The sequence below is a fragment of the Synchiropus splendidus genome, chromosome 2 (assembly GCF_027744825.2).
Source record: "Synchiropus splendidus isolate RoL2022-P1 chromosome 2, RoL_Sspl_1.0, whole genome shotgun sequence".
Taxonomy (NCBI): domain Eukaryota; kingdom Metazoa; phylum Chordata; class Actinopteri; order Syngnathiformes; family Callionymidae; genus Synchiropus; species Synchiropus splendidus.
In genome coordinates this window covers 31,559,299-31,580,425 of record NC_071335.1, presented here as the reverse complement: position 1 = coordinate 31,580,425, position 21,127 = coordinate 31,559,299, and the positions used below count along the sequence as shown (strand labels likewise).

Sequence of the window (21,127 nt, the reverse complement as noted above, 5' to 3'; positions counted from 1 at the left end):
TTCTGATCAGCTGACTCATTGCACCGTGGCTGTTGGATCCATTTTAGTGATTCAGCAACAAGCAACAGGTTCAGTTGGATTGTTGTACAGGAATGTGTTGTTACTGTTTTATTGTTAGTACACTTCAGCGCATGAGACAGAGCCATCATGGGGGGCGGGGTTAAAGTGAGATTTAAGTTTAAATCTATGAGCAATGACTTGTTCTTCTATAAGCCACTACTGAGGAACGTTGTTTGTAGTATGCACCAAACAACTTTATTGTGACCTTCTAGGTAGAAAATATAATCATAATAATTAAAATAAAACTTTATGAAGCTTTTTTTTTATATGTGTCAGTCTTTTTCTTCTTCATCTTTCGGCTCCTCCCTTCAGGGGTCGCCACAGCAGATCATCTTCCTCCATCTCTCCCTGTCCTCTGCTTCCTCTTCTCTCAAACCTACAAACCTCATGTCCTCCTTCACCACCTCCATAAACCTCCTCTTTGGCCTTCCTCTCCACCTTCTGCCTGGCAGTTCCAACCTCAACATCTTCCTACCAATGTACTGGCTCTCTCTCCTCTGTACATGTCCAAACCATGAGTCAGTCTTTTTATAATATAATAATAAAAAATATACATAAAAAAAACCTCAAGTTGAAGGGTTATCACAGCTATTTTAGGTGAAATTAAAAAAGATAATAACTACATTAATTATTTACATATACATTAATTATTTGAATGGCACTATTTCAAATAGATATTTTTAAATAAATAATATATTTTTGTCAGGACGAAATCAAACCACTATGGCAAATTAAAGGTTTCAGTAAAATAAGATATGAAACAAAAAATAACATGTATACCATCCATAACAATGTTTTGCTTTCACATTTAGAACCATTGTTCCTCTTTTTTTTGTACATTGATTCATTTTCCTAGCTCTGGATAGATCCTGATGCACTTCACAACTGTAACTGTGAAGATGGTTTAATCCACAGTCACCAACACTGACTGATGGGGAACGTTTTGAAACAGCAGAGCAGACATATTCCATCAGCAGTTTCTGGTGAAGTTCATGTCGCACTCGATATCCCACCATGCCGTGGGAGCCAGGCACAAGTTCAGCGGGTCAGCAGCACTTTGCCTGGTGCTGGACACACCCACTGACAACGGCTGATAATTTCATATACACATGTGTTGTTGTCTTTTATTCCTTTCTAAATTATTTATTGCAGAAGTCTTTGTTCCACACCATAATGTCAGTGCCTTTAGGGAATACACTGATTGCATTTTGGGAGAGATAGTTAGTTGATATCAATGCAGGGATGAAATCTTATTGCAGAACTAACCATCTATGAACCAAGACAGAAATGTTGAGATTAAGCCTTGATGGTTGCTTTCTTTTTTGCCATGATGCTGACCTTCAAATTCCTTCACTCGCGTCACGTTTGTTCCCACAAAAAGATAAGTAGATAATAATAATAATAATAATAATAATAATAATAATAATAATAATAATAATAATAATAATGATTGACTTTCCCTGGTAGCTGGTCAGATTGGAACGAGTAACTTAAAGTGCCTAACTTTCGAAAGAAGCAGCTAGGAACTGTAAGTAGTTACTAATTTAAAGTAACTTGTCCAACACTGCCTGTTCGACGTGCTCCATCCATCACTGTCGACATGAGCAGAGTTCCTGCTCTGGTGCGCTGTTCTTCTGTGACATCGCTTACAATATACTGCCACCTTGCGACCAGCTAGAGTTACTACAACAGCATCACGATGGCCAAGAAAACAAAAAGTTCACCAGGTGGGACGTTCATTGCTTCTGATATGTTTCATGGATATTCAAGAATATTTTCATGCACCATTGCTTGTTAAAATATTTACTAAAAAAGATAAGAAAAAAGAAAGCTATATGGACAAATATTACAAACAAAACTTTACTCATCACATTACTCATCTAAATCTTTGCACTGCAGGTTTGTTCTTCCCTGATAATACATCCAAAAATATCCATGTTCAGTGTCGCAAAGTCAGGGACATCGGCTAGTGTCAGCTGAGACAGATCTCTGAGGAAAGGATCAGAAACCACTTGGCGACATGTCACTAAACAGCATGGAGTCAGATGTGAATGCAGCGCTACAGTGAGCAACAGAGAAGGGAAGTCAGACTGGATCAGCATGAGCTCCTCTGATGGCAGAATAGGTGACCTCCTCAGATGGAGGCCCTTCCATGCTCCTGGGTTGGCTGGAGGGCATGTTGCAGTAGAGCGCGTCATCTGCAGGAACCTGGAAGGCTCTGTCCGCAGTGACGTCAGAGTAAATGACAGCTGCTTGATCTGGAGAGTCGGTGGAGCGGCGGTCTGGTTTTTCATCTAGGTCGGCTGTTGGAAGGAAGATCATGACTGTGATGATCAATATCTGGTTGGTGGACTATTATTAACACACTGCTGGGAACTTACATAGGCTTGTTTTAAAAGAATGGATCAGTCTATAACCTTAAACCAGCTATGAGAAACTCATGAAGAATTGTCTTGATCTCCAATGGCCAAGTCATTTGGGCTTTTGAACTGCTGTGTTCATCCTCTATATCATCCTCTCTCTGTTGGGGCTTGAAACTCACTCCTCATATTTTACTTTCCAAAAGTTAACAAGTGGTTGTGTCTAGCATCAGTCCTGGTGGGTCATAAGGTCAATGCTGAGTCAGGAGAATCTCACTGGGAGAAGGCTGTTAAAGCAATGTGAAAAATGAGGAACAAGAATGTGGACGAAGGGCAGGAGTGCGAGAGACACTGTGGAGAGGGGCACTGGGTGGGTTGCTGGCGATGTGCTAGTGACTAGGGACAATCTCCTCTCCCACCCTCGACTCCCACTACTTAACATACAGGCCGGACAGATCCACAGAGCACGTCAGCACCATAGCTCTGCAGGCTGAGCTGCACCCTACAGAGAGGAGGTCCAGAAATCCGCAACCAGGTGTTCGGATAAGAACCTAGCTCTGAAAAGCACAGAGTCAAAGGAGGTCATTGTCAACTTAAGAGGGAACAAAACTGATCCACCCCTCTTTACATCAACAGCGAATGAGTTCTGGGAGTCTGGGAGTCCAGATCTCCTGGACAGCCAACATCACAGAAGGCTTAGCAGCATCAGCACCTCCTGAGGACTCAGGCACAGGAACTGCACTTCCAAAGACAGGGAGAGTCTTCAGAGGACTGTCCTCTCTACTCCACCGGCTGCCTCCGCAGAGCTAGCAACATCCTAAAAGTCAGTTCTCATCTTGGCTTCCAGCTGTTTGTGCTGTTTCCTTCTGGGAGACGTTTCTGGTGTATCAAAGTAAGAACAAATTGGCTGAAGAAGGTTTTTTTTCAGGGAGTCATCTTCACCCTCAGCTCTCACATGTAACAAGCGCAGATGATACAAAATGCAAAATACAATGTGCAATACTTCACATGTCACTGCTGCTTTATACTTTACCCCAACCCTGGGAGTGCTATTTTTTATTTATGTCATTCTGCAAATAATCATATTTCCACATCTATTTCTTGCCCTATTTTAAACCGATTCTATACTTATCCTGAAAATTGTAATTTACTGTGTGCACTGTGTGGAGTTGCTGCTCAATTCCATTGTATAGGTGCATAATGACATTAAAGGCTATTCTATTTTCTATTCTATTGGGAAGGTCAGGGCTTACTGTTCATACCAGGTGTTCCTCCAAAGTATCTCCTTCGTTGGAGGCAGAAGAAAAGGACCAACACCAGAACCCCAAAGCAAATCCCAAGTCCTGCTCCAACATGCTGCTCAGTTACTAAAACACACACACACAGAAGAGAAGTTCAACTTTTGTGTTATTGTCTCAACCGTCCCAAATGGCCATTACCTGAGGATGGAGGTGGTTTTGTTATTTCAACTGTTGTGTCAGTGACGTTCCTCTCCTCCTCAGTTTTGTTCTTCACCTCAACAGTTTCACTGTCCTCATTTACAGTCTCATTCCTCTTCGCAACAGTTTCATTCGTCATGGTTGCACTGCTATTCTTCTTCTCATCTGGTTCTTTCTTCTCCTCCCTTGGCTCTGGTGAAAACAGGAAATATAACAAATGGCTTAATGTCACAGTTAGATATCGACGAATCATACAGTAGTTGAAAACCTTCTGAGTTGACTTACTTTCAACAACGGTGAGGTGAACTTTATTATATGTGTCCAGGCCAACTCTGTCTATTCCACACCAGTATGTTCCTGAGTCGTTCACCTCCAGGTTATAAATGGTCACATCAAAATCATTCCCTCTATCAATTATGCGATACTTGGTTGTGTTTGGACCTTCGCTGGTCATTAGAGAACCTTTGAGGGAACAATCTTTTGTGCAAAAAAACTTTGTGTTGCTGTAAGCATTGGAGTGAGAACATGTAATTGTGATATCTTCCCCCTCCTTCCCTGTTAGTCTCAGATGATACGCGTCCACGTCTGAAACCCCTGCAGAGAACACAAATACATATAAAGTCCCTCTTGAAGTGGTGAACATGAAACATCATTACAATGACAAAGGAAATACATCACTCAAATGAGTGATGAAGAAACACGTGTGAACGCAGCAGACTCACCTGCCAGAAAACAGAGCAGAACCATCAGAGAATTGATCTCCATTCTTCTGGCTCAGTACTTTCTGATCATCCTTGTCAGTTTCTCAGGTTCCTGCTTCATCTTCAGTGAAAAAACTCATCAGTCTGATGTGACCCTTCAGAACAGCCAGTTCCTGTGAAATGGTTTGTGGTAGTTCTGACGCACACGAGAGGAAACCCTGCTTGTCAAGACCTCTCCCTCTCACACACACACACATACAGCGGGGGAAATGGGTTTTGAACAAATCACCATTTCACTCAGTAAATACATTTCTAATGGTGCGTTCGACATGATACTTCTACTACATCTGGACTACATCCTGTGAGATCCACATATGCCTGACTTTAAACCACAGATGTCCATGTCATGTCAAACATCAGCTGGAACAAACCAGTAATTCGAAAGAATCTTCTCATGATGAGTAAAAACAAGATGCTCTCTCAAGACCTCAGCAACCTCATGTTCCAAAACCTCATGATGGAATTGGTTACAGATGTATTTCTACACCTCTGAATGTCCCAGTCAGCACTGCTGGTGCTGCAGTCGCCATAAACAAGCCACACTCCTGGCAACATTTCTCACAGAGAGGCGTGAAAAGAATGATCAGAAGAGCTGTCCACGAGCCAAGGGCCTCAGGAAGACATGGAAGTAGCAGGTGCAGTGGTTTCAAAGGAAGCAAAAGTAATGCGCTCAAACGTCATGGCATGTATGTCAGTTCACCACACAAGACTCGAGACAAGCCTGTGAAATACATTCCGCTCAGATGAGTCCCAAATGCACATCATGTCTGGAGGAAAAATGGCACTGCACTTCACCCCCAAAACACCACACCTGCACTGACGTTTGGAGGTGGGAACGCCATGGTGTGGGCCTGTTTCTCCCTGCGTATGGTCCTAACAAACTAAGTACAATAAAGGGAAAGAGGAATGGAAAATGTGGAGACAGATGATGTACAGAAGATGGAAAGAGGGTGGACATTTCAACAGAACAATGATCCGTAACACACAGTCAAGGACCTGGTGCCGTTGCTGTGTGAACATGGCCTTAAACTGTGCTTGTCAAGTTTAATTTATTAAAAAGAGACATCTTTTTTTGTTATGAAGTTCATTACTTTCAAACACTTAGCAAAACATTTGCGAGAAACTAAATCTAAATGTTAAATGTAAAAAGGATGCGCGGTTGCACGAATAAATATAATATGTATATATAAAATATTACAAAAACTGTCATCAAAATTCGCCCAGCCTTTGCACTGAAATATTGTTCGACAAGTATATATGCACATACTACATCTGGAGTCAGCCACTTGAGGCACGAGGCAGGGGAAGTCCATGCAACACAGAGGGAAGTCAGACTGAGTCAGCGTGAGCGCCCCTGATGGTAGAATAGGTGACCGCTTCAGATGGTGGCACGATGGTGGGCATAGGTCCAGGTGACCTTGTTCTGTTCAAAGTGACGTCAGAGTAAATGACTGCTGGATCTGGAGAGTTGGCCGAGCGACCGTCTGGTTTCTCATCTGGGTCGGCTGTTGATAGGAAGAAAGAAAGGCCCGGTTAGTTACTTTCATCAAGTGAAGAATTTTCTTTATCTCTTATTAATAAAACTAATATCAAGCTATGAACTGCTTTGTTCATGCTTGTGAGCGCCCTCTATTGAGGAGTCAAATGAGTGAGCTTCTTTGAAGATGTCCAGGTGCATTTCATTTGACAAAACATGAATGATGGAAGATCGATGCATTTTGTTTCATAAAAGAATCCAATCCAATGGTGCTGTCTTATAGCAGAAGGAAAGCCCATTGACAGGATGTGCACAATGAGGTACGAGGATGTGGAAGAAGGGTAGAAGAAGGGAGAGCTGTCTTGGCCTCATTGCAAGTTCAGTGTGTTAACATTCATACCAGAGCGTCTTCTTCGTAGGAGGAAGAGCAAAAGGAGGACCAAAACCAGAATCGTGAAGCAAATCCCGAGTCCTGCTCCGATGTACACCACAGTGTCTAAAAAACACAGAACAGTTCCTCAAACGTTTGTCTTGTTGTCTCGGTTTTTAACTACCCAAGTGGCTATCGCTGCACCTGAGGGTCGAGTTGAGTCTTTACTTTGACCTGACGTGTCAGTGACCTCTGGAGCTAATGAAAACAGGAAAGCAGATCATATTTTGACCAATGTTAGTAGAAACATATTGCTATCTTGAAAATGTGCTGCATTGAATGATCGGAATATATGAAGTTCTGACTTACCTTTTTCAACGGTGAGGTCAACTCTAGTATACGTGTCCACGCCAACTCTGTCTATTCCACACCAGTACAATCCTGAGTCGTTCACCACCAGGTTATAAATGGTCACATCGAAATCATTCCCTCTATCAGTTATGTGATACTTGGCTGTGTTTGGACCTTCGCTGGTTATGAGGATATCTTCGTAGTCACATTCTCCTCTGCAGAAATACTTCTTGTTGCCGTAAGCATTTGAGTGAGAACATGTAATTTTGATATCTTCCCCCTCCTTCCCTGTTCGTCTCAAACCATTCGCCACGTCTGACCCCACTGCAGAGAACACAAATACATAGGAATCCGTACATGAACATGAGCACCATTGAAAGCCAAATTACAATGACAAAGAAGATACTTCACTCAGCTGCCAAATGAACAACAAAGAAAACAAACATTCTAAAGCAGCAGACTCACCTGCCAGAAAACAGGCCAGAATCATCAGAGGCATCTCGGAATACATGACTTTCTGTTGGTTACTGGTTCCTCTAAAGTGAAGCATTTCCTCTCTCTACATCTTCTTTCATGAAAAAAAAAAATCCACTGCTTCCTCACTCACTCGCAAGAGGAAATGTTGCTTAAAAAAAAAATAAATAAAATACATGAATAAAAAAGACGTAGCTTTTATTCCCCTTTATTCTGCGATCAATAGGCGAACAAGAAGTGTTGTCCTGCGTCCATCATCCACGATACTTTTAAAACAACCATGGTGTTGCCAGACCACTTGACAGATACATGTTGAGTAATGTTGCAACCTTTCGGAAGAAAAGAAAACTGCATTTTACGCTTTTTTTATTCGATTGAGAATCATCAGGTTTATCTCCACTGTGCTCCACTCGTACGTTTTCAATCGTGAAGGACTCTAATCTCTGCAGTCATTTAGGGTTTGATAGATGTGAACGTCTGCCTGGCTCGGATCCAGTTCCTCATATTTGTTGGAGCACAGCGACTTCCTCATCTCCACGGAATCGCAGTCCGGCGGCGGAGCAGCTTGTGAAAATCCATTCTTCGTGTCACGTTCAGAGGAAGTAAGATCATGTTGCTCAGCCTCGGATGTCGGAGTCTGAAGAAAACAGATACACTCAGAAGGTTGTCATTTTTGCCTACGGTCAATATGTGGTGGTCAACACACCTCTGCATCTTGGTGAGAGTGTGAGCGGCGCCACCTGGCGGCAGCCAAGAACAGACAAACAGTGAGCAGACAGACGATCAGCAGCACCATGATTCCCATCAGGGAGGCCAGAAACAACGGAAAGTTACGTTCTGCAGAAGAAAAAAAGCTCAGCGTGGTGCACAAAATCCAGAAATCAAACCTTTCAATAGATTCAGTCAAAAATGGGGGTCATCGGTCTTAACATCCGACTAGTATTTGTTGACATGCATGAGGTGAGAAAGGAGAATACCACGTCCTTCAGACAGCAGTAAAAACAGGCTTTGGTACTGAAAGTTCACAAGAGGCCAAGCTCAAATACCACAGTTCATACTGGGTTGACCTTTCAAATGTCAGAGACACAAAACTCAAGTCATTATGTCGCAACCTCCATCAAAGAGGTTGCTACAGTCAGCGTCACCTGTCTGTGCATCTAACAGTTGTGGACAAACTTGAATGACATTTCGATCACGACAGTTCACACACAATTGACTCAATTGAATAGATGCTTTTGTGACTGTGGTGATGAAATGTGTGGCTCATTGTTTTAGGGTTGATCAGACAGCGCTCAATAGTGCTGGTGTGATCCCAAGTCAGCATCACAGAGTCTGCAGGTGCCTCTGACATGGGAATTATTTGACACAACTTTCTATGAAAAAGAAATTTCCTGCTGCTTCATTTCAAGATATGTGCGATTTCCGCTTCTTCAATCTCTGAGAGTGCTTTATGGACACCAGGAAAGTACCTGTTGCCTACAGGCAAGTGCAAAAAAAACTTGTGGAACAAACCCTCATTTCAGCCTGATAGCAACACATGAGAACTTCGAGAGCACGTCTTTCTGGCGTATCCACCGCGGATCACCATCAGTTCAACAGACCTCACCAAACACGAAGGCGGCACTCGAGCATGCAACTATTGCCATGGAATAACGTGAAAATATCATGAGGCACTTGTTGAACAGTACTCCAAAAAGTGAAATATACATAAAGCTTTGTTGTTATTGTTATTGTTGTTATCCGTAAAACCTAATGATACATGAAAGTTCATTCAATTTGTTGTGTATTACACGCTGTGTGAAGTCAAGTTTCTGTTTTTGTTTTTGTTTGATGAACAATACAAGGAAAAGGAATTACCTCGATGGTCACAACTACACATTGTTTTGTAAGAAAAATATTTTCATAATTATGATAATTTTCATAATTCTTTTTTTTCAATTATTAAGCGCAATGGTGTTATTATTAATAATGCCACTATAACTACAATATGTCAGTTTCCCGTGACATATGAAGCGCTAGACATCTTTGCACGTTCAAACAAGTTTGAACAGAATTTTCTCCCGCACTTTTTTCAGGAGTTGTTGTTACACAAGTCTTATCTATTTGTATGCTCCCACATTCAGACGTTCACGCTGTAATGTTGCTGCTTCTCTACAAGATGCCGCGGGCAGTGTCCCTAAATGTGGCTCATAAACATTAAAAAAAAAACAAAAGCAAAAATGTAACGTCCTCGTATGTCAAGGTTAAATCCAAATGGTCGAGGCAGACCACAGAAGTCATGAAAAATTTCCTGAAAATCAATTCACAGAGTTCAGACACTGACAAGCAAACAAATGAACCACAGCCGGTGAAATCATGGCCTCTTCCACTCGTGGAATGTGCTGTACCTTGAACAACCGTCAGGAGTATCGGCGTGATGTAGTCTGCCCTCTCGCAAATATCCACTCCACACCAGTACAACCCGCTGTCCTCCAGGAGCACAATGTCCAAGCCCACGCTGACAAAGGCGCCGCTGGTGTTGTCGTACAGCGAGTATCGGCCGGCCGTCACCACCGTGTCGTGTTTGTCGGCCCAGACGGTTTGAGCGGAGCAGAGATCTTCCTCAACTCGGCAAAAATACTTGGCGTGGCTTTGCATGCCTGGTTGATAGTCGCAAGTAAAGTTCAACGGTTTTCCATTTAAGGCGACGACAGCTTTGGGTTTGATGCTGCGTAAAGCTGCTCGGAAAACAAAACAAAAAACGTGGATTATGAAAGCCAGTGTCTTACATGAAGAAGGGGAAAAAAAGTGTTGGAGAGTCTCACCTTGGGATTGAAGCATGTTGACGAAGACTAGCGAGATTTTCATCAACATTCCTGTCATGGTTAATTTCCCGTCCGACACATTCGGGTCCCGGAGCTGCTTCACAATGAGGCAAATGTCACTTCAATTAGTCTTTATTTTGGGGCCCTTTCTCTTTGATCTGTTCCTCTTTCGTTAGCTCCATTGCGGCTAGCGCTCCCTGGCTTATGAAAGGGGAATTAAGAACGCGTGTTCACATGAGAGTTGAAAAATGAGAACCAGGCCTTAAACTTAAACCATAATATTCTATTATATAGACCAGTTCATGATATGATCAAATAGAGTTCCAATTTAAATGCCATGTTTTGGGGCTCTGTCATTCACATGCCCTTCACCAACCCCTTCACATCTGGATGGAATAGCCACTGAAAGATATTATTTAGCTGCTTGTCAAATAAAGAGGCAACAAACTACCCATTCATGAAAGTAGTTCAACTCTAAAAACTTGACTGTTGCTGTGGTTACATTGACACTTTTCCCTTGTGAGTGTATTCTGTTCAGAGACCAAGGCTGTTGTTGGATAGCAAGGATGTTTTCCACAGTTTATGAGTGGTGTGCATTGTTAAGTTCGTCTTACAGGAGTGTCTATTGGTTGGTGTGACTGAAGAAGGCGTACGAGACGTGACGTGTGCGTGTTGACGTTACAAGGATGGATGGATGGATGGATGGATGGATAGATAGATAGATAGATAGATAGATAGATAGATAGACAGATAGATAGATAGATAGATAGATAGATAGATAGATAGATAGACAGATAGATAGATAGATAGATAGATAGATAGATAGATAGATAGATAGATAGATAGATAATAGATAGATAGATAGATAGATAGATAGATACTTTATTAATCTCCGAAGAGAAATTCCCCTGCATGCACTGTTGTTTATTAAGAAGAAATAAAAACTTTACATAAGATACTGTTGTACTTACATGTTGTATTGTTCAAGTTGTCGGGCACAGTAGACCATTTGGGCCCTGAGTTGACGTTCCTGTGATCAAAATGAAGTAGCCCATGAGAGAAGAGCCATTCAAGCCAACAGGGACGTGAGGTTGGAAGCTTCTTCCCCTACCATCCTACATTTCGCAAACAAATAGACCGGACTACTCTGGTATGGACAGTACAGTAAAGCAGCGCTTAGAGACTCTTCTACCACATCACTTCCTTCCTACCGACAACACCATCTGTTACCCAGCAACACGTTCTAGCAAAAAGGACTACATTGTTTCATTTATTCATATCTGTCTTTTGCGCATTTGTGTCACATTGTTTGGACGTTCGCCCACAGCAGCGAGTGGTTTTGTTCACGTGGACGCAGCGGCACTCCAGATGCACGTACTGCTTCGGTCAGTTCATGGCGCGAAGATCGGACATCTGTCTGATCAACAATGTGAATAAACCACCCCCTCGATGCAAACGAAATTTCATTCTGACCAAGCTTTTCACATGGAAAGATGCGTTTCCAGCACTTCTGTCATTACATGCATAGAATTACAGATCAGCATGCACAAAAAAGAAACACCAATATGTTGGATGCCATTTTCTGAATATCCATTCAATTACGATTTTTCACGGCGACCCACAGCAACTGGCACGGCCCTCAAGTCCTTTGATTCCCAGGTAGAAACTTTGCTTTGGAAACTGTATCGTGGTCTGGTTTTGTTTGCCGGTGTAGATGGTAGATTTGCATAGTCATCAATGGGGCCTCTAGGTACGATGGGAGGTGGAGCTGACTCTGGATGATGTTTGCGAGTTGAAGAAGGGAAGCTTGAGCTTGAGGATTGAGCTGAGGCGCCGTTTTTGCTCCACGATGCCAAGATGTACGGCGATCTACATTGATATTGTTTGGGGTTGTGATGTCTGGTGATGCCACTGGGAACATGTGCAACTGGGCGCAAGACCAGGCCAATATCGTCGTAGTCATTCTGTTGGACAAAGAACAACAAACTCTACTTTAGACAAATAAACAACACTCAACATTGACTCTAGAGAGTCAAATGTAAAGTCAATACAGAGCAGCGATTGCGTTTGACAACCCGTCAGACCACACTGCGTCGTGAGGGATGAGAAATGTGTGGGCGTTTCAAGGGGCACATTTCAGATGGCATCAAATACTGCAGCGGAAAAACCTCTTTGACAAGCTACAGTATGTGAACCAGTCGGTGACAGTCATAACCGTGTCTGAATCATGACTCAAAGATGCCAAAGATATGACGCCTTGAGAAAGAGAACATTTTTTGTTAAGACTAGGACGATACGCATTAGGTCCGATTCTATATTTTCCTGATACCTAGTTGTCAATTTATATTGCGATTGTGATTTAATTTAAAAATAGATAATAATAAAAATGCACATCACAGTTTCCCACAGACATTTGTGTATTCATAAAGAGTATTATTCACTCTTTATAAAAATATAAAGCAGTTAATGTGCATTAACAAGGTGCCAGAACAGGTTCTGACAGTAATATTTTGGGGTCTAAATTGAGATCCTGCGTTTATCACAGACCAATGTGCAGATGCAGCAGGAGAGAGAGCGACGTCGTGGGAGCTGGATTAAATAACTAACATCCAACTACATTCCCTGTAGTTCTACAGCCCAGGACGACCATCCTTGTTATTCCAGTAACTACAATCCTCCTGAGCAATACAGAGCAGTGGCTAGCAGAGAGCACTAACATGTTAGCACAGGGTTGCCAATTCTCTCGTAACCGGCGTAAAACTCTCGCAAAAGAGGCTTTTGTCAGACCACACATCCCATTTGTCTCGGCTTTCTAGCTAAGTGACTTGATGTGTAAATATATTATGAATGCAGTCCGTGTCGTGCTCACGAAATGGTGCTGTGGAGAGACTGTTGCCACGACTGGCTACATCACCACGAGTCCTTGGTCTACATATGATGATAAAAATAAAGCCGGGATTCACCAGGAAACAGATATAACGTTGCGTCTTGCCTCCGTGATTATGGGTGAAAAAATGAATTCTGGGTAGAAATACAGATATTTAATATTATCATGAAGAAGAAAAAAACATTTTTCCCCCATCCCTAGTTTTTGTTGACACAAATGGTGAGTTTGTGCTTCAAGATGAATAACTGGTGTTTTGATCCAGTGTCTGAGGCAAATGAAACAAACACTAAATATGGGGATGAGTGTTAAATTCAGTAATAATATTGTTTGTCTACTCATGAGAGTGAATGGATGTGGTTAACTGCAGTGAAAGCAGAAGTGAGTGGGAAAGCAGGACGACAGCGTGAAAGTCTTCAAGGAGCGGCAGTTTGACAGGAGAAGGTTGTATTTCTCTTCTCCTCTGACAGCTATCACAAACTGTGCATTCAATTTTAACTGAAGAAAACATTACTATTTTTAAAAAATGTGTGGTTCAGTTCAAAGTATGGAGTCCAATACGATGTCGAGATTTTGGGCAATTTGAGTTCCGTATTTAGACGTATTTAATAACAGCCCTAGTGTTGTTATTAGGGAAGTCATGTGAGTGAAAGATTTTTGCTTTTTGATTCAGTCATGACAAGGTCAAATCGCTGTCGAGAGGAGCGGGGGACTGATTCTGTCTTGTCCCATATTTCATGTGCTACGGCCTCTGGTCGACCTTCGTGTTGGCCATACAGAGCGCTGAGCTCTCCAGTCAACACAGTCACTTGCTTCATATTTAAGTACAGCACAGAAAACATGTATGTGGTCACCTCGCTTGCACTGTTCGACTCTGCACAGCCCGGATCAACAGCCTGTGGTTTGCGTTTGGGTCTGCACTTCCTGACACAGACAACCAGCACCAACAAGACGATGAGTCCGGTGGCCCCGAGCGCAGCATATAGCAGGGCCTCTGAGTGGAACCAGGTCATGGTTAAACAACAAATGTCATCTGTGTCATGACTGAAGCATCAAGCTGAAGACGGTCCATCCATACGATGAGTTTACCTGTTAGCCAGCGTGAGGCCGGGTCCTCTGGTGATGGGGATGACATGGTTTCAGTGGCGTTTGTCGTCGGGGCATATGTCCACGTGGTGGACACATCAAGTGAAACAGTTGAAGTTGTGGGAACAACGGTTGTCTGAAGAGGAGCTGAAGAGGACAGCGCGCTTAGTTATCTGTCAGGTCACCCACTAGGTCCTTGCTCATACCTTCTTTTACGTTTAGATTCACTTCGATGTACGTATCAACACCGAACCTCTCCACACCGCACCAGTACTTCCCTGTGTCCGACACCTGCAGATTTGTGAAGGTCACTTCCAAAACTCCAGACGATTCCTTCAAGTGAATTCTTCCTGACTCCACTGAACCAGAAGCCTCTACTGCTGCCAGCACGTCCTTGCCCTTGCAAGTACGGTTGCAGAAGTATTTTCTGTTACCGTATGCATTCTTGTGTGAACAGTTGAACGTGACGTCCTCCCTCTCTGTCCGTTGCACTTTCAAACACATGCATTCTGTCCATAAAACTAAAAGACAAAAGGTACTTGTCAGTGCAGATGCAAAATAATTGAATGTGTACACTTACCACAAAGAAGGCAGTAGCAGGCAGTTATTATTCTCATTTTTATTGAGATTATGTTTCCAGGGGAGAGAGTCTCTGCTTTGCGTTCGTACACAAACTATTCTACAGGATGGGCTGCAACTCAACTCAAGTTAGAACGGAAACAAGATTTGGAAAAAAAAACAAGACGAACGTAGAGGTTGTGGCCTAGTCATGTGGCGTGTCACCAATTCTGACTTGTCAACCAGCTTTCCATTTGTAAATTCAGAAAAAATATCTATATACTCAGTGTATCCTAACTTTTGGTCCAGTCTACTTTTTGTGTAACTATAACCAAGATTTTTTTTTCTTGTACTCATGACTCAACAAATATTTATGAAGGGAGAAAAAAACAAGTCATTTGTCATCTTGCACTCACTTCCTCAGGAGAAGTGGGGAGCTACTGGGGGTGATCCTCACCACTGTGACACACTCACACCCGGAGACAATACAGACGCATCAGCTGCTCAGCGCGACATCCGCAACCACAAAGTGCTCCAAATCAACTTCCTGTGCCTTTTTGACTCCTGGTCAGACATGACAGACAAGTCTCAAAGCTCATGTGAATTTTATTTTTTAAAACCTCCTTTCAAGATAACTTTTCAGTCCTTTTAGAAGCTACAATGTTCACAAAATACCTGCACAGTGACCGAATGATGTTAACTCAATAATTCAGTTCAGATGTAAAATGGCGGATCAGTCCGTTGCAAAAGCGTCTCATCGATGGTGTCAGACGATTCTGTTTTCATCCAGAGCCTGATCGGCTGCCGTGTGCTGAGCTGCGTCCGGAGAACTGGACACCTCTGAGCCGATGGACTGAAGCCTCACTGAGGACGACTCACCAGCCTGTTGGTGCAAAGACAAGAGCGTCAATGACACAATGCTCTTCTGTGGTTCACTTTAATGAAGGGTTTCTTCAGTAGATCGGTAGGTCGGTGGTTAACCAAACCACTGATAGTACAGTCTTTAGCATAGCATTTCGCTTTGTTCCTTCACCTTCACCTTCACCTTCTTCTACCGCTTATTCGAGGTCGGGTCGCGGAGGCAGCATTTGGAGCAGGGAAGCCCAAACTCCCCGGTCCGCACAAACCTCCTCCAGCTCCTCCCGGATGACCGAACTCCTCACCCTATCTCTAAGGGTGTGCCCAGCCACCCTGCGGAGGAAACTCCGCGATCTCATCCTTTCGGTCACTACCCAAAGCTCGTGACCATAGGTGAGGGTGGGAACGTAGATCGATCGGTAAATCGAGAGCTTCGTCTTGTGACTCAGCTCTCTCTTCACCACGACGGTCCGATACAGCGACCGCATCACTGCTGCCGCCGCACCAACCCGTCTATCAATCTCACACTCCCCTTTTCCCTCACTCAAGAACAAGACCCCGAGATACTTAAACTCCACCACTTGGGGCAAGAACTCTCCACCGACTCGGAGAGAGCAAACCACCTTATTCCGGTCGAGGACCATGGCCTCAGACTTGGAGGTGCTGATCCTCATCCCGGCCGCTTCACACTCGGCTGCAAACCGCCCCAGCGCATGGTGAAGGTCCCGGTCCGAGGAGGCCAGCAGAACAACATCGTCCGCAAATAGCAGAGATGAAATTCTGTGGTTCCCGAACCGGATCCCCTCCGACCCGTGGCTACGTCTAGAAATTCTGTCCATAAAAGTGATGAACAGAACCGGTGACAAAGGGCAGCCCTGGCGGAGACCAACATGCACCGGGAACAGGTCTGATTTACTGCCGGCAATGCGAACCATGCTCCTGCTCCGGTCATACAAGGAGCGGACAGCCCCTAGCAGAGGGTCCCGCACCCCATATTCCCGGAGCACCCCCCACAGGACATCGCGAGGGACACGGTCGAACGCCTTCTCCAAATCCACAAAGCACATGTGGACTGGTTGGGCAAACTCCCATGAACCCTCGAGCATCCGATGGAGGGAATAGAGCTGGTCCAGTGTTCCACGACCAGGACGAAAACCACACTGTTCCTCCTGGATCTGAGGTTCGACTATTGGCCGAAGTCTCCTCGCTAGTACCCTGGAATAGACCTTTCCAGGGAGGCTGAGGAGTGTGATCCCTCTGTAGTTGGAACACACCCTCCGGTCCCCCTTCTTAAACAGCTTTAAGTAGCGGTTTGTTCCTCTACTTTGAAAAAATTAGTATGTAGCCGCAGTCCTCACCAAGCCAAGTGGTATAGCTTTTCATAAAATCAGCTTTGAAAAAACAGAAGGCTAGAGTGGGCATTCAGGCTGGTGGAGTCGAGCAGAAAATGAAAAATGTTTCTACATCACAGACACATGAAAATCTCCATCATTGTAATCACACTTGTCCTATCTCATATGATGTGCTCAGAAATGCTGTTGCACATTCACAATTTGTGTGCCAAACTAGGTTTTCTGCTCCATTTACTTCCATTGAAACAGAGAATCTGCTACGGTTTTCCAGATATCGTCATGTGTTCGGGAGGTAAAGCGAAAGCAGTAAAAAGCTTATATTTGGTTTATCCTAACTTTTAGTCCAGTTTACTTTTTCTGTAACTATAACCAAAAGCTTCAGACTCTGACAGCTCATTACCTCCACTATTGCATACAGAGCCGCGGTCGTGATACCGAGCATTCACAAGCAGTTTCATCAGAAACCGCGTCGCCGAGTTTTGCTTAGCATTTTTTAGGTGATAAACTAGTCCGTTTTATGTTTTATACGTTTTATGTTCATCAAAACTCATCGAGAACAACACAGTATGAGCGCAGGGATTGTGGATGCCAGAAGTTGAGGGCTACTTGACAACGAAGAAAAATCTGTCACTCACATCAACCTTGCCAGGCGCTGGCGGATTTGTTGCCCCTGAAACACATCCAAAACAATCATGAACACCCAAGATGTACCACGTAACGACCAGGAAAGCTTTCATTTCACAGTAGCCCCACTCACGTGCATTACTTCTCCAGTTGCCGTACAATATGAAGGGTATGATTGCACACACCACGAGCGCCAAACTTACTGAGACGATGATGACCAGGGTAGCGTCTAGGACCGAGAACAAAGCTCGAATTAGATAAGGACAGTGACACCAAAGAAGGGAAGATATTCTCTGTCTATCTGTAGCTATGTATTGGTAGCTATACCAGTAACATCTGACTTACGACCGGGATCGGTTCCGATCTACTGGTCGTAAGTCAGATTGGACGTAAGTCGAATGGCATTCAAAATAGCCGACGCGAGGGTTATAGTTGCTACTGTAGTAGTAGATGGCTGTGTGAGAGTGAGATGCTGGGATACTGTGTTACTGTTGTAACTCTCGTACGCGATGCCGGGCTGCTACGTGCTGTGGTGCCAGACATTGAATTTTAAAAAAACGTGGCCGTAAGTACAGGTGGACGTAAGTCGGGCAGGTCGTAAGTCAGTCAGATGTTACTTGTATACATAAACAATGTGTTTTTCCTTCTATTATTGTTCAGTTGCCTGTTACCTGAGTAACACGATTTTTCAATTTTCCAATGATGAAACCTCCCTCTAAAGTTATTTTGCATTTGTGCCAAAGCAGCATGAACTTTTCACGCACCAGAGATGGTTCCTGTCTTCTGACTGGTCCTCTCTGTTGGTGGAGGCATGGACGCCTCACTGGAGCTAGAATGAGAGCTGGCCTCGGGCAGCGGCCCGTCCTGGGCCTGTGGGCTGGTGGAGAACGGTCCAGAAGGAACAGAGGTGGCTTGGAGGGGAGAGATAAGAGTTACGTCTTGAATGTCTATATGTATTTGCCGATGAGAAAACTTTGCTTGAGGTATGAGACACGAAGGAGGCATCACAAGACAAGATAAGCAGATCCATATTTACAACTTTGAAGGCTGGTCAGAACACCGGATGTTGTGTGAATAGTTTTTATGACTAACATGAATAATTACACAGAGAAAAAGAAGATTACCATCAAAGACTGTCAGAGTGATGTTGTTAAAGGGGCCATTGTGTCCTTCGCAGATGTAGCTTCCCTCGTCCGCCCTTCTCAACCTTGTTATGACCACAGTGAAGACGGCGCCACTGCCCCTCATCACCAGACTGTATCGCTCCTGTCTCGTGACGGTGCTCCTCTTGTTCCTCGCCTGGATGAGGACGTTTCCATTGGAGCAGGTTTCTTTGCAGAAGTAGAGACTGGCGCCGTTTTCTGTGGGCCCCCTGCCGGAGCACTGGATCACGACCTCCCCCCCAACTTCACCGGTCTCCTCCAGTGTTGGAGCTTGTGTTGTCATCGTGACTGCGATGTTAAAAAGAATTTAGATGAGAATTCATCATCATCTTTCATGAATTGGAAGGAAAATGATGACACCTGGAGGGAAACTGAGACTCCAACATTAGATCAGTGGAAAATACGCAGCTTGAAGTCCCTTTGTTTGAGCCCCCATCACTCCACACTTTGGCAAAGAACTTAAAGTGTAATAGTGGCTATAAGCCACTACTTTTTCCCGTGGTCTGAACCCTACCACTTGTACAATATTGTGAATATATGGATTTTTACAGGCTAAAGAGCATCATGTTGCCAAAATAAAATAAAATTGAGCCTGGCCACATGACACACGATGAAATCACAGGCATTTTCTTTATCTTAAAGCGCTGAAATTGTGAGTTCCATGAAGTGTCCATGCTGGGTCCCATTTACAAAACTAGTTTAGAAGTCGTCTTCATGCATTTTTAAGCCGGGTGCACCACTGACCTTTCTACAGCACAGATAGCACCACTGCAACCATGGCTTATAGAGCGGTGCACCTTATGTATGAACAAGATCTATTTTCCTTCTTAAACTTAGTGGGTGTGGCTAACATTCCGGTGCACTCTATAGTCCAGAGTTTACAGTGCATTTAGATACAATTGTCATGTGCTTATTTGTGTTTGAGTTCTTCTTCTTTTTTTTTTTTTTTTTTTGTGTGCGCGTGAAGTTATTCACTATTTTAGCATAATTTCTGACGATGTATCTTTGCTGTATGGTTTTTACTTTCCTGTTAAATGATTCACTTTATATACCCAGTTTAATGTGAATATGTCATCTGTTGATATTGTTTGATGGTTCGAAAAACAGAAGTTCCAAAAAAAAAAGTTCAGATCTCAGGTCGACTCCATGGGCTACTAAAACCACAGGGGGTTGTAAATTGAATTTCCAAAACAGGCGCATTATATCCTGAAAGGAAGAGTTTAAATGCATAAATGCATAAAATAAAATAAAAACGTAAAAAATATTCATTAGACAACTGTAAAAAGGGCATTCTATAATAATAATAATAATAATAATAATAATAATATATGGGAGCTCATGAGAGCAAAAATACATCACTTTTTCCGTAAAAATATATAGTTGCACTTAATAATAAAATAATAAAATGTAATAATGCTATAGATTATTTATCTCGATGCTTGTACGAAGAGAAAAAAAAACCACACACTGGCATTATACTGAAGTGAATACATGCATTGAGGTGAAAAGCAGATGTAATGTGACATAATTCATCCTATCCACCTTTTCAGAAATAAACAGTCGATGCAGTGACGTGTAATTTCATTTTGCAGTAGTAATAAAGATGATAATGGCAAATATATATGAATAATGATCTTTCTTGTTGTTAATGCAAAAAGCTACTTCCTGAGAAATGATGAAGTGTATTTGTAATACCTCCTCCGTGTCCCTGACACAAACTTGGCTTGGTGATAAATATATTTATTGAATAGTTGTCAACAGTTGGCTCATAACAAAAATTGAAACCTCAAAATTATTTCCTGGAAGATGGTTAAAAGATGGCCACATAAACGCTCATGACATTAATAACGGATCACATCACATCATCACTGTAGTTGATACAACTACAAGAGAGCTTTGAGAGAGTTTTGTTTTTTGCCTCAGACTGTGGCAATGACTACGGTAATGTCTGAAATTCAAAACTCATTTTGATGCAATTTGCTTTTAAAGCTAGCTTGTGTTTGAAAGTAACATGAAATCATGTTCCTTTTCATCGCAGAGTTCAAAAGATGATCAGGTTTGATTTCCAGAAATGCATCTTGCATCAGCCTTGTGGTAGTTTGGATATAGACCTGACTTACCAGCGTAGAGAACAAGTGAAAACAAGCTCAACATAAATCATGATCACATGAAATCTATACGCAGACTCACCGAAGAAGAGATAATAAACCAAGATGGCATGGAAAAACAGCATTGTGAATCCCAGTTTGAATCTGTGAGAGTCTGTGTCACTGGCATGGAGTAATTCCTTAAGTATTGCTTAAGGACACAAAGATGGGATTGTGTGGCCAATGCCACAGGTTGAGCTTCAATCAGCTCCATCGATTTAAAAAAGAACCACCCGCTTGTCCTGGAGGAAGACAAAAGACTCACAGTTGTTCTCCGTCTGTCCGTCACTCCTCTGTGATGATAGTGTACAGTATCACCCGCTCACATGTTTATGGCAAGTCTGAGCCACTTGGCTGCT

The 21,127-nt window shown here is 43.1% G+C and overlaps 3 protein-coding genes across 4 annotated transcripts; all 3 read right to left on the bottom strand.

Moving 5' to 3' along the window:
• Positions 1-1,904: 1,904 nt before the first annotated feature.
• LOC128754433 (CMRF35-like molecule 1) lies at positions 1,905-7,352 on the bottom strand. The gene is made up of 9 exons (XM_053857046.1): positions 7,284-7,352; positions 6,837-7,142; positions 6,672-6,725; positions 6,498-6,593; positions 4,582-6,125; positions 4,145-4,453; positions 3,860-4,051; positions 3,683-3,787; positions 1,905-2,363 (listed from the first exon to the last, which is right to left on the bottom strand). The coding sequence occupies exons 5-9, from the start codon at positions 4,622-4,624 to the stop codon at positions 2,146-2,148; spliced, it is 867 nt and encodes a 288-aa protein (XP_053713021.1). The 5' UTR covers positions 4,625-6,125; positions 6,498-6,593; positions 6,672-6,725; positions 6,837-7,142; positions 7,284-7,352; the 3' UTR covers positions 1,905-2,145.
• A 243-nt stretch (positions 7,353-7,595) lies between these two features.
• Positions 7,596-10,302, bottom strand: LOC128754776 (CMRF35-like molecule 8). 2 transcript variants are annotated; one of them, XM_053857641.1, is made up of 4 exons: positions 10,097-10,302; positions 9,680-10,009; positions 7,999-8,129; positions 7,596-7,929 (listed from the first exon to the last, which is right to left on the bottom strand). In XM_053857641.1, the coding sequence occupies exons 1-4, from the start codon at positions 10,152-10,154 to the stop codon at positions 7,729-7,731; spliced, it is 720 nt and encodes a 239-aa protein (XP_053713616.1). In that variant the 5' UTR covers positions 10,155-10,302; the 3' UTR covers positions 7,596-7,728. The 2 variants fall into 2 exon arrangements, with proteins under 2 accessions (XP_053713616.1, XP_053713617.1); XM_053857642.1 differs by having other exon boundaries at positions 7,999-8,032.
• A 1,241-nt stretch (positions 10,303-11,543) lies between these two features.
• LOC128754722 (uncharacterized) lies at positions 11,544-14,742 on the bottom strand. The gene is made up of 6 exons (XM_053857551.1): positions 14,647-14,742; positions 14,501-14,587; positions 14,273-14,357; positions 14,070-14,213; positions 13,835-13,974; positions 11,544-12,060 (listed from the first exon to the last, which is right to left on the bottom strand). The coding sequence occupies exons 2-6, from the start codon at positions 14,507-14,509 to the stop codon at positions 11,695-11,697; spliced, it is 744 nt and encodes a 247-aa protein (XP_053713526.1). The 5' UTR covers positions 14,510-14,587; positions 14,647-14,742; the 3' UTR covers positions 11,544-11,694.
• Positions 14,743-21,127: the final 6,385 nt, after the last annotated feature.